This window comes from Carcharhinus amblyrhynchos, chromosome 2 (genome assembly GCF_965287045.1).
Source record: "Carcharhinus amblyrhynchos chromosome 2, sCarAmb.v2.hapA, whole genome shotgun sequence".
In the NCBI taxonomy this organism is placed as follows: Eukaryota; Metazoa; Chordata; class Chondrichthyes; order Carcharhiniformes; family Carcharhinidae; genus Carcharhinus; species Carcharhinus amblyrhynchos.
Genome location: NC_137325.1, coordinates 72,034,324 through 72,048,215, shown reverse-complemented (window position 1 = coordinate 72,048,215; position 13,892 = coordinate 72,034,324). Strand labels below are relative to the sequence as shown.

At 42.6% G+C, this 13,892-nt stretch overlaps 1 protein-coding gene across 1 annotated transcript in view; it reads right to left on the bottom strand.

Annotated features, from left to right (window-relative positions):
• Positions 1-13,892, bottom strand: part of dgkb (diacylglycerol kinase, beta) — a 677,279-nt gene that overhangs the window by 62,097 nt on the left and 601,290 nt on the right. The window contains exon 22 of the mRNA XM_080216552.1: positions 1,215-1,335. Coding sequence (XP_080072678.1) covers positions 1,215-1,335 — 121 coding nt within the window. The remainder of the gene's footprint in view (positions 1-1,214; positions 1,336-13,892) is intronic.

Below are 13,892 nucleotides of genomic sequence, written 5' to 3'. Positions count from 1 at the left end.
AAGTAACATCCTAGCTGCAATAACATTGTACCTTCAGTATGAAATTAGATGTTGTTGCTATCATCTTGACTAGTCTATTCATATAGGTATGGCACATTATATTTTTAAAGTTAAAGTTTATTCAATAGTCACAATCAGGCTTACATTAACATTGCAATGAAGTTACTATGAAAATCCCTGAGTAGCTACACTACGGCGCCTATTCAGGTACACTGAGGGAGAATTTAGCATGGCCAATGCACCTAACTTGCACGTCTTTTGGACTGTGGGAGGAAACTGGAGCACCAGGAGGAAACCTACGCTTACACGGGGAGAACGTGCAGAAGATGATCCAAGCCAGAAATTGAACCCAGGCCCCTGGAACTGTGGGACAACAATGCTAGCAACTGTGCCACCTGTCTATTGTAGTGGTAATTGGGAATTACAATTGAGGACACTGGTGATCTTGTTTATCATTTGTTAACTTGTCACTATGTTTTAAGTTGTCCACAGATGATAACACTTTACCCTGCTAACCTGGAAAAAATGAAGACAATTATTAGTTGATATATAATTGTACCATGGTCTATGGGTGTGGTACAAAGCTTGTTGATCTCCACTGCAACCAAGAAATAATATATTTAAGGAGCTTTAAAATAAGTTTATCTTATGGAGATAAAAATAGGCCCAAAGTATTTCTTCAAAAATACTTACTAATATACAATTCAAAAATGTGCAACGTGTGCTGTATTGAAAAGGGAATCTAAACATTTCAATAAAAAATACACAACAAAGTCTCTCTGGCCAAAGAAATTTCCTTGCTCCCTTCCAAATGGACAATTTGGCCCATGTACTGTGCAAGAATTTAATTTTAATGTTTTGGTAATGGATCTGTTATCTCAATGCAGCTCTGGCACGAATGAGCACAGTAAATTCAACTCAATATACTTAGAAGACATAATAGTAGCCCAGAGATAAATGGGCGCAGGCCATCACTCTTGACTGAGCATTCCCTCTGCCCGGCTGCAGACCTTCCTTCCTGGCCCATAGCTAAATCAGTCCTTCTTAGGTAACTTCAAGTTGCATGGTTTTCACTGACAGACTCCAAACAGTACGTTTATTTAGAAACAAAAATGATGGAATTTTCACTGTGAGCATTCAAACTGTAGTACTGCATGAAAAAATCAAACCAGGTATCATGACATACAATATCCTCTGGTTACTCTGAAACATACCTGATAGTTAGCAAGGAGCATTGCGCTAGCCTTTTCCCTGCACTTTTTAACCCTGTGTAGATCTGTCCCATCTCCATGGCCCCCTCCAGGCCAATCACTTCAAATAGCTGATCACTTGCATCTGAAAAGAAAAAAACAAGAAAAGAATGAAATACCATGCTTATGGAATTCAATCTTGTCAAAATATTCTCTTGATTCCCACTTGATATCCAATCTCCTTTTCACAGCACTTTGGAAAGTCCCATTAGATCAAAGTCACAATTTTAAGCTCAAATTTTTGTGCTGTAATATCTACACAGAAAATTGGCATTTCTGCTCTTGTCCACTGACCAGTGGCAGTGGCATGTTACAGATCACTCCAGCAGTCCAAGTTGCTGGGGCAAGATATACTTTTAAATGAATGTTGTAGTCACACAGAAGGTGGTGAGTGTCTGGAAGAAGCTGCCAGAGGCAGCAATAGAGGTGGGTACAATTTTGTCATTTAGAAAGCATTTAGACAGTTGATGGGTAAAATTGGTATGGAGGGATATGGGCTAAAAGGGGCCAATTGAGAGTGGCTTAATGGTTAAAAAAGGGGCAGCATGGACAAGTTGGGCTGAAGGGCCTATTTTCATGCTGTAAACCTCTATAATTCTGATGCTGAGTTTGGTTGATTTTCCTCCTGCTTGACTCTGTCACATTAAGTGGGTGGCATGGTGGCACAGTGGCACAGCGGTTAGCACTGCTGTCTCACAGCACCAGGGACCCACGTTTGATACCCAGTTTGGGTCACCATCTGGAACTTGCACATTTCCCTGTGGCTGCATGGGTTTCCTTCTTGTGCTCCGGTTTCCTTCCACAATCCAAAGATGTGCAGTTTAGGTAGATTGGCCAAGCTAAATTTTCCCTCAGTGTCAATGGGATTAGCTAGGGTAAATGCTTAGGGTTACGGGGATAGGGAAAGGGTGGAATTGTTGTTGGTGTAGACTCAATGGGCCGGATGGTGTCCTTCAGCACTGTAGGATTCTATGATTATTAATATGGTCTCAGTTGTTAGGAACATTAGAAGACTTGACTGAAATAGTTGCGAGAAAAACAAGATTCAGTACATAGAATAGAAAAAGTTCAGCGATGAGAAAAATGGTATAAATAGTTTCTAACGGTTATATCGGCAACAAGAAAAAAAAATCTGCTAACATAAAACATGTGGTGACAGAAAAAGCAACGGTGTGGGAGTTAGAATCAGACTCCAGTAGCATGTTGTGTACCTTCAGTTAGAATTGCCTATATACCTCAGTTACTTGCTTACATATACCGACAACTTCTAAAACTTAGAAAATATGCACTATGAAGAGTTTCAATTTTAATCAATGGACAGTTAGCTGGTTAGCAGCAGAGCCAACCAATCTTCAAGTGAAAATCATGGCAGAGGATAACCAGACACATATTTTTGCCAGACATGCTGAGAATCTGTGTGGTTGAGAAAATAATGGAATTGCACACCAAGATTGCAGCACCGACCCCTGGGGCACTCCACTAGTCACCAACCGCCAATCCGAATAGCACCCATTAACCCCCACTCTCTGCCTCCTATTTGACAACCAATCCTCTATCCACGCTAACACCCTACCCCCAACTCCATGGCTGGAAAGATGAGAAAATGGAATTTAACTTGTTTCTCTGTTATTGGCCATTATGAAAATAATTTGCCATTAATGAAACTGTACAACTTTTGTATTAATCCTAAAAGTGTAAACTTGTAAACCACTATAATTTTTTCATGCATAGCAAATGTACTATTTGTTTATTGTGGCTAATGACAGCAGCTATTGAGCTACCCTGCTTCTTTGGCATTCTGAGGAACTTTATGTGGGAGGTTGATGCTTTGATCCAAGTATAATGTTTTTGAATAAGTATTTGTTGACAATCTTGTGGTCACCTTTCAAGGTAAGCTGCTGTTCCTATGCACTACTTTTGAATGCCTGATGGGAAAATTTTCCAGACACCAAAACTGACTTTGGATTGGAACAGCATTTCAAAATCTTAATCATCCACAAGCCTACTGTTGTGGCCTTATCTCTCATTCACTTTTTACTCTCGAAGAGATCATGCCAGAGACTTTTGTTGAAAACACATTTATTTCAAATAACTATTTACAAAAGTTCAATAAGACAATGATATAGCTGGAACTATTCTCTAAGGTGCTTCACTCTCAATCTTCTTTCAGTGAATGACACCACTCTTTACGCACATGCTCAGTAACTATTATTAGAGTTAACCCTTTATTCGACAGGGAGCAATGGAATTTCCTGTCCTAGGTCATTTATGAAGCAATGAGACACACCCCAATGGCTGCATGCCAGGCCTTGGAGATTCCAACCATAGTGTGCATAGAATCAGAGAATGATAAAGCATGGAAGGACACCATTTGATCAATTGTTGACAGAGATTGGCAGCAGATTTTGCATGAAAGCTTTCCGATGGTCAGGCTTAAGTTGTAAAATCAGTTTCTGCCTTTAAATAGTTTAATTCTTACAATTTTATGATCTCTCTGGCCCCAAGATCTTGCTGGTGGCCAGATTTATTTTCTGGGCTAGAGTATCCAGCTATTATTACTACTAGGAATTGTGTGTGTGTGTTTGTGTGTGTGTGTTGGGGGGTGGTGGGGTTGGGGGGGGGGGGGGGGGGGGCGGTGGCTGCAGGGCTAAGGAATGTTGACTTCATGACTCTGTCAAGCCCACATCTACTGTGAGTAGCAGCTCAGTTCCAGCATCTCAGAAATCCTGAAACTTTCCTCAGGCTATGCAAACTGGACAGAGACACAATGAACTTAGTGTATCACAGGAGCAAGGTCAGGAAGATTGGTGATCTGTTTATTTCCAAACTAAAAACTTTGCACATCTATCCTCCTGTAAAAAAACTGGTTTGAAGGAATGTTTACTTGGGAATAAGTAGACAAAGAGCTTTCAGCTGTAATGATTCTGACACATGGCACAGTAATTTGAGATTTAAAAAACTGAGTTCGTTTTACTGTTTTATATTCCTGGTGCAGAGCATCAGTTGCTAGGGGCTTAGATCAGGAAATAGAATGTGAAGTTCAGAGGCTTCCATTGGATTTTACAACCATTCATTTTAATCTTAATTTATCTATAGTTTCACATTGGCAGAATAAAAATACACAAGGTAATCCAAGACCAACAGTTCTAACAAAACTGTAGTCAAAATATTGGATTGTTATTCAAAAGTATGCGATTGTGGCAAATTTTCCTGTCCTTGCTTCCAGCTGTATTGGATCACTGGGTGAAGAGGAATCATATGAGACAGATCACATGTTGGTAAATTAAACTACAGATAATTGTACAGACTCTCCTCAGGTTTGAGATTCTTCATTCGTGACTTTTCTCTGTTCACTGACCTAGCTGCTCCAATATACCCAGATGGAGAAACAAGAAAATCGACCAGATCATTTCACTTATTGATGTTTATTCTACATCTTTAAACAGCAGCAGAGATGTTTCTGGCATCTGAGAAGATCGAAGATCTCCATTAAAATGGTATCTCACATGTTCGTTCACTACTGGCGCAAAGTGATGTCAACAGCGTGGGTTCAATTCCTGTACTGACAGAGTTTATTTGTGAAGGCCCCGCCTTCTTAACCTTGGCCCTCGCCTGAAGTGTGGTGATCGTCAGGTTAAATCACACCAGCCTAAAGTCATCGAGGGCTACGATGATTTTACTTCATCAATGGGACACACAAAAGACACAATACACATTTCATAACTTTCTCCAAGTATTCCCAGAAAGAATATTGGTTAATCCATTACCTCATATTCAATCTCACAGAAGTTCTAAAATATAAAATATTGGATTTAGTAATTTCCTTGTCTTGATTTTGTTTCTTGCTGTTTGCTCTTAATCAACCTGCTCAATTGTTGGACTATAAGAACATAAGAAATAGGAGCAGGAGTAGGCCATCCAGCCCTTCGAGCCTGCCCCGCCATTCAATAAGATCATGGCTGACCTGTCGTGTCTCAGTTCCACATTCCCGCCCACTCCCCATAACTCTTAGTCCCCTTGCTTATCAAAAACCCATCAACCCGCATCTTAAAAATATTTAGGGAGGCAGCCTCCACCACCTCAACGGGCAGAGAATTCCAGAGATTCACCACCCTTTGAGTGGAGAAGTTCCTCCTCAACTCCGTTCTAAACCGCCCCCCCTTTATCTTGAGGCTGTGCCCCCTAGTCCTACTGTCCTTTCTGAGCGGGAAGAGTCTCTCCACCTCTATCCTATCCATCCCATTCATCATCTTATATGTCTCAATGAGATCTCCCCTCATTCTTCTAAACTCTAACGAGTACAAGCCTAGTTTATTCAGCCTCTCCTCATAGCTCAACCCCCTCAACTCCGGTATCAGCCTAGTAAACCTCCTCTGCACTCCCTCCAAGGCCAAAATATCCTTGCGCAAGTACGGCAACCAAAACTGCACACAGTACTCCAGCTGCAGCCTCACCAATGCCCTATACAGCCGCAGCAAGACCTCCCTACTTTTATATTCAATCCCCCTCGCTATGAAGGCCAGCATCCCATTCGCCTTCCTGACCACTTGCTGCACCCGCAGGCTGGGTTTTTGCGACTCATGCACAAGGACCCCGAGGTCCCTCTGCACCGTCGCACGCTGCAGTTTTTCGCCACCTAAGTAATAGTCCTTCCTACCATTCTTCCTACCAAAGTGGACCACCTCGCACTTGCCAACATTAAATTCCATTTGCCAGTTCCTGGCCCATTTGCCCAGCCTATCTAGATCCTTCTGCAGACTCTCCACACCCTCCGCGCAATTTGCCATTCCACCAATCTTGGTGTCATCAGCAAATTTCAACACCATACACTCGGTTCCCTCCTCCAGATCATCTATATCAATGGTAAATAGCTGAGGCCCCAGCACCGACCCCTGGGGCACTCCACTAGTCACCAACCGCCAATCCGAATAGCACCCATTAACCCCCACTCTCTGCCTCCTATTTGATAACCGATCCTCTATCCACGCTAACACCATACCCCCAACTCCATGCCCCCTTACCTTCTGCAATAACCTCTTGTGAGGTACCTTGTCAAACGCCTTCTGAAAATCAAGAAAGACCACATCCACCGGCTCTCCTCTATCCACTGCCCTAGACACATCCTCATAGAACGCCAATAAATTTGTCAGACACGACTTCCCCTTAACGAAACTGTGCTGTGTCTGCTCTATCAAGCAACTCCCCTCAGGATGCCTCGCTATTTCCTCCTTGATGACGGATTCTAACATTTTACCTACAACAGACGTTAAACTAACTGGCCTATAATTCCCTGCCTTTTGCCTGCCACCCTTCTTAAACAACGGCGTAACATTAGCTGTTTTCCAATCTTCCGGCACTTCCCCGGAATCCAGCGACGTTTGGAAAATAACCACCAAGGCATCCACTATCACCTCCGCCATTTCTTTCAGAACCCTCGGATGCATTCCATCCGGTCCTGGGGACTTGTCCACAATCAGTCCCTCCAGTCTGTCGAGCACCGCCTCTCTAGTAACAATAATGTCATTGAGACCCTCCAGTCCTACCACCTTTCCATCGCTAACACCCGGCAAATTATTTACGTCTTCCTTCGTGAAGACCGAAACAAAAAAGTTATTCAAGACCTCAGCCATTTCCCCATCCCCTACCACTAAGTCCCCCCTCTCATCCTCTAAGGGTCCAACGCTCACCCTAGCCAGCCTCTTCCTTTTTATATATTTATAAAAACTCTTGCTATCCTTTTTTATATTAAGCGCTAGCCCAGCTTCATAGTTTCTCCTACCCTTCTTTATCAACTTCTTTGTCAATCTTTGTTGACATTTAAACCTCTCCCAATCCTCTTCTCACCCACTACTCTTAGCTACTCTAAACACCTCCGCTTTTAATTTAACACTTTCCTTCACCTCCTTCGTTATCCACAGCTTATTACCTCTCCTCCTACGGTCCTTTTTAACCATCGGAATAAATTTCTGCTGAGCACCAAGAAAGATCTCTTTAAAGATCCTCCACTGCTCCTCAGCAGACCTACCTTCCAACGTGCTCCCCCAGTCAACATTCGCCAATTCTTCTCTCATCCTACCGTACTCCCCTCTGTTCAAACAAAGGACGCGTGTCCGGGAACCCACTTTCTCCTCCTCCATCTGCACCAGAAACTCCACCATACAATGATCACTCTCCCCGAGAGGATCCTTCACCACAAGGTCCCTAATTCTACCCGCCTCATTACATAACACAGGTGACGCACCTCACCAGAAGGAGAACTGCCAGCACCAGGAAAGCCACCTGGTGATTTACCAGCACCCTGATAGAGCTTTGTGATGCTAGAGTTGCAGATCAGTGAAGAACTATGAAGATTGTGTCGTGAATATTATATGCTGCCATTCTGCTGTTTCTACTGTGGCTTCTTTGCTGGCAAGTTTGTCTCTGCTATTGGGCTATTCTGGTAGGAGCAGCATCCATCACTGAAAGGTAACCCTCATTTATTGAAGCTATTTGTTGATTCTTGCACTGAACGCCACTGTTCCTCTGGCTTTTTGTTTTACTTTGCTATTGCCTAGCTGACCAAATTGTCCCCTAAGCTGGGTTTTGATACTTCTTTCTTGGGCTTCCTTTCATCTTGTTTGTTGGTTCTCTGCCCCAAAGCTCTGTCCAAGTCTTTCTCCTCTACTGATCCTGTAACTGGCAGTATGCAAATGATCAGGCAAGTACCAGTCTGGAAGTCAGCAGATAATCAAAACCAGGTCCAGAGGTCCATAGGGGAGAATTACTTGATGTAGAACTAATCAATGGAATAACAGTGAGGCATGCCTACTAGAATTATAAAAAAGTGAGAACATTGTTGCATGCAGCGTGTTGCCAAATCAATGGCGCAATTCACAAAGCATCAACCTCAAATCTTGTATCTAATATTCAATAGCATCTCACTGAAAATAAGTAACCACAACTTGACTTTCGCTGACTGAGCATGTTCACCTGTGCAATGCAACTGCTCAATCTTAAGACACGATGCTGGCATTGGACACAGGCGGGCACAGTAAGAAGTCTCACAACACCAGGTTAAAGCTTTTGGAGAGCTGCGCCTTCATCAGGTTATTTAAGAAAGGACGTACTTGCCCTATAGGAAGTGCAACACAGGTTCATTAATCTAATTCTTGGGATGTTGGGATTGTCCTATGGGGAGAGATGAATAGGGTAGACAATTATTCCCTGGAGTTTAGAAGCATGAGAGATCATCTAATTGATACACAGAATTTTTTTTTTAAAGGATTTAACAGCATAGATGCTTAGAAAATGTTTCTACTGGCTGGGGAATCTAGAAGATCGGGTCATAAGTCTCAGAATAAGGGATAGCCATTTAGGATTGAGATAAGGTGAAATTTCTTCACTAAGATGGTTGTGAATTTTTGGAATTCCCTGTTCCAGAGAAGTGCCGGATGTTCAGACATTGAGAATAGTCCAAGCTTGGGTGAATAGATTTTTGGGCACAAAGATAATTAAGGAATATGGATGTTGTGGGTTACATTAAAGTGCTGGTGAGAGAACATGTCCTAGAAGGGTCAAGGGCAGAGTCTATTTGATTAGAGTTAAGAAACAGCAGTGGTATCATTACGTAATTGGTGTTTCCTATAGGACACCAACTCGTAGAAAAAGATAGTGAGGAACACATTTCCAAGGAAATTGTAGAGACATACAATTTATTTTAGAGTAGCTTTAATGTGGGATTTAATTTGTCTTATTATAGACAGACATGGTAAATAGTTTGAAGGACAGAGAGGAAGAATTTACAAAACATGCACAATTTTCTAGATCATGACGTTTCTGGCCCAATAAAAAAAGGACGCATCACTGGATCTGGTTCTGGGGAATGAGGTCAGTCAAACAGATCAAGTGTCAGCAGGAGAACATTTAAGTGACAATGATTATGGTATTACAAAGTTTAATCTATCTATATAGATAAGGACAAGGAGCAATCTGGAGTAAAATTAATTAACTGGGAGAAGCGTATTATTCTCATATTTTTCCCTCACCTCAGCTCTAAGGAAGAGTCTTACAGATTCAAAATGTTAAAAAGGGGCAGGATTTTCAAGCTGTTCTCACTGGTTTTTCCATTCCCGCTGACTGTGGCCCCCACTGTGGGTCGTCTGGTAGCCAAGCATGCAAACAACACGCAACCCCATTGACACCAGTGGGATCTGATGGGTCACCTCTGCTAGTCCAAAAGAAAACTGCAAGGAGTGCTGATATTTCCATCCTTTGTTTCTCTTCTCACAGATGCTGTCAGATCAGGTGAGTTTGTGAGCATTTTCTGCTTTTACTAGCTGGGAGAAAGCCACCTTCAAGAGGTGAGAATCAATCCACCCAAACTGAACTGGAATCTAAGATTCAAAGGGTATTTAAAAGAAAAGGCTGCCTTGAAAGAGAAGATAATTTGTGCATAGGTAGGTATATTCCCATGAGGAGAAAACATAGGGCATACAAAGTCAGAGCTCCCTGCACAACAAAAGAGATAGGATTTAGATAAATCAGAAAAAGGATGTATGTGGCAAATGGCAGGTGGATAAAACAATGGATAGCCAGGCTGAAGAGAAAATGTTCAGAGAAGTGTAAAAATAAAATGAGAGAAGCAAAGAGGGAGTATGAGGAGAGACTGGCAGTTAATATTAAAGATAATCCAAAAGTCTTTAAAGACATATAAATATAAAACAATGGTAAAAGGAAGTGTTGAACTGATTAAGGACCAGAAAAGAGTTTATCCATGGACGCTGAGGGCATCGCTGAAATATTAAATGAGCTATTAAATCTGTCTTAACAGGGAAATGGATCCTGCCCTAATCATAGTGAAAGACAAGGTAGTAGAAACACTGGTGGGCTAAAAATTGATAATGATAATGGTATATTTCAAACTGGTAATCACTAGGGCCAGATGAGGTACATCCAAGAACACTAAGCAAAGTAAGAGTGGAAATTGCATAAGCATTGGCCATAATTTTAAAGCCGATGCTTGTCCATGAGTGTTGAAAATTTGAAATAGAAGACTATACACAGTCTTGTTGAATGTTGGAGAAGACTTGACAAGCCATATGGTCTATTCCTGCTTTTGTTTCTTCTGTGTGCTTGTGAAATAGAACATAGAACATAGAACACTACAGCACAAACAGGCCCTTCGGCCCACGAGTTGCGCCGATCACATGAACACCTATCTATAACCCCCAATCCCATAAAACCCCATATACTCATCCAGAAGTCTTTTAAAAGACCCCAGCGAGTTCGCCTCCACCACCACTGACGGCAGCCGATTCCACTCACTCACCACCCTCTGAGTGAAAAACTTACCCCTAACATCACTTCTGTACTTTCCTCCCCGCACCTTAAATCTGTGTCCTCTCGTAGCGACCATTTCAACCCGGGGAAATAGCCTCTGAGAATCCACCCTATCCATTCCTCTCAACATTTTATAAATCTCTATCAGGTCGCCTCTCAACCTTCGTCTCTCCAGGGAAAAGAGACCCAGCTCCCTCAACCTAACTTCATAAGGCATGCCTCCCAGTCCAGGCAACATCCTTGTAAATCTCCTCTGTACCCTTTCAATAGCTTCTACGTCTTTCCTATAGTGAGGCGACCAGAACTGCGCACAGTACTCCAAATGAGGCCTGACAAGGGTCTTATAAAGTTGCAGCATTACCTCCCGACTCCTAAACTCAATCCCTCGATAAATGAAGGCCAGTACACCATATGCCTTCTTGACCACCTCTTCCACCTGCGAGGCCGATTTAAGAGTCCTGTGGACCCGGACCCCAAGATCCTTCTGCTCTTCAACACTACTAAGACTCCTGCCCTTGATAGTGTACTCGTTCATCCCGTTGGTTCTGCCAAAATGGACGCGTTGAAGTCCATCTGCCACTTCTCCGCCCAGTCCTGCATCCTATTTATGTCCTGCTGCAACTTTTGACATCCTTCCAGACCATCCACAACACCACCGACCTTTGTGTCATCAGCGAACTTACTTACCCATCCCTCCACTTCCTCATCTAGGTCACTTATGAAAATGACAAACAGCAAGGGTCCTAGAACAGATCCCTGGGGCACTCCACTGGTGACTGACCTCCATTCAGAAAAAGACCCATCCACAACCACTCTCTGCCTTCTGCAGGCAAGCCAGTTCTGGATCCACAAGGCCAAAGGCCCTTGGATCCCATGCCCTCTCACCTCTCAAATAGTCTATTCCTCCTCCTATTTTTCGACATTTTTTTATGAACTCAACTTGCAGCAGCATTTTAAAAGTTGTTACTCTTCAGGTTTCCTATTCCCTGAGTGCTTCCTGCCCATGGTAAAAACGTATAGATGGCATAGGCAAAAGTGTCTTTGGAAGTTGACAGGGTTTGATCACGACACAACTACACAAAGCTAGCTATGGTAACATAATAACCATGACCATGACTTACATTGGTATAAACACGTGACATGATTGTCCCCTCCTGCCATCAGTGTTGGGGCACTATTGTCAGGCCCATGTGCTGGAATCATCCCTCCAGTCAGAAAATCTATCCATGCTGGCTTAACAGTAGAACGCCGTGAATCACAACTGGTCTCCGAAGGCGTGCACCTGGTGAGCAGGCCTCTCAGGGGAGTGTAGCACTCAGAGTGGAGAAGGTTGTGCCTGGTTAATGCCTAGGCACCACCCAGCCCCCAGTGGCACTGTCCTGACAATGCTACCCCTCCCTTGCAGCCAGAGGTTGTTCCAAAATTAATTGGTTTGCTTCCTGTGAGCTGGGACTGCCTTTAAACCTGACCCTCCAATCAGCACATTTCCAAGTTGCTGGCAGGGCAGGCAAATCAGAGATCTTCCTGCCAGTGATCATGGGACCCGATCCTTGAAGTTTCCCCACCACCCCCCCTTATCCCCAAGGTGCTGCACAGTGCAGCAGAGAAAGCTGGCACTGCTGTTGGCAGCCTCAACACTGCTTTTCTCAGCTGCCATCGATCTTTACTGATTTCTGGGAATATCTCATTATGTTACTGGACTAGCCTGGGGAATAATAACCTGGTAGCATGAGTTCAAGTCCCATTAGGACAGCTGGGGAATTTGAGTTTAATTAATTAAATAAATTTGATTTTGAAAATAAATACCAATATAAGTAATAATGGCAATGTAATGAGTAAATTATCATTTAAAAAAAAATCTACTTCCCTATTAGCCTTGCATGAAATAAATCTAGTGTCCTCCCCCAGTCTGGTCTTTTTGGGATTCCTGACCCCACAGCATGTAGAATAGAATCATAGATTGGTTATGGCACAGAAGGAAGATCCTTTAACAGGTGAAGAAGTTTTTCTGTTTGTTGCCATTGCTTCTTCTGCCAATTACCTGAAATCTGTGCCCTCTGGTTCTTGACCTTTCCCTCAATGGGTTGCTCCTCTCTACTCTGTCCAGAATCCTCACTATTTTGAATACCTCTATCCAATCCCCTCTCAACCTTCCCCTCTGCAAGGGGAACAGTCCCAATATCTCCAATCTTTCTAAGTTACTGAAGTGGTTGGTGTGGTTGACTCTTAATTGTCTTCTGAAATGGCTGAACAAGCCACTCACCTGCAGCAAATTGCTATGCTTGTAGCCAGTCAAAAAGTTAGCTTACTACCAGTGCCTTTAGGGCATTCAGGGATGAACATTAAATGCTGGTCTCAATCCAAGAATGAATTAAACTAAATAATGTAATTTTTGGTCTGACTACAGAATCAGCATTGTGATGAGCTCAACGTAAAATTTTACCCTTTCTACCTAGATGGTGGCACACTGGTTAGCACTCCTTCAACACAGTGCCAGGGACTCTGTTTCAATTCCAGCCTTGACTGACTGTCTGAGTGGAGTTTCAATGTTCTCCCAGTTTCCTCCCACACTCCAAAAATGTACAGGTTAGGTTCACTGGCCACTCTAAATTTTCCCTGAGATAGTGCCTGGGTGCAATTGTTGTTGGTGCAAGCTCAATGGGCAGAATGGCCTCCTTTGCACTGTAGGGATTCTATGATCTATGGAGACTGAGTGGGTGAGAAATTTTACATTTCTGATTTTTAAGAATGTTACATACCTTGGTCACACTTTGCTTAAACAATAATTCCGAAGTCTGTCTCAGGACATATCTTCAATTCATAGATTTAGGAAAACAAGTCTGTATTTGCTGCTCCCATCAGGAGTGGCACTTGCAGGAAGTACATCTTGATAAGCACAGGAGACAGGAATGTGGCTCTTTGATAATTCTTTTTAAAATCCATGCATTAAAAACAGTTTATTTGGATGTTCACTCAGAAGTAATAGCAACAAACAGAAAAACTTCTTCACCCACAAATAAAATGAGCTGATATGATAGGGGACTGGTAGAATTATTAAAGAAACACAGACAAAAGCTTACTTCCTTCTGAGTGGATGAACTAAGATGAATTAAATGTCTTCTCCCATCTCACTTGTAGTTTTTTAACAAAGTCGCCTTTCAAATCCATTCTCAAATGAGTGAGAAAGCAATGCTTCATGTGAAGTTGAGCAAGTCTCATTGGTTGATTAAATTACATGTATCTTTTCAGAACATTTTAGTTCCCACATTGTGCAATGTCTGGACGGAAACAGATTGGAGCTCAACCAGGACATTAATGTATATA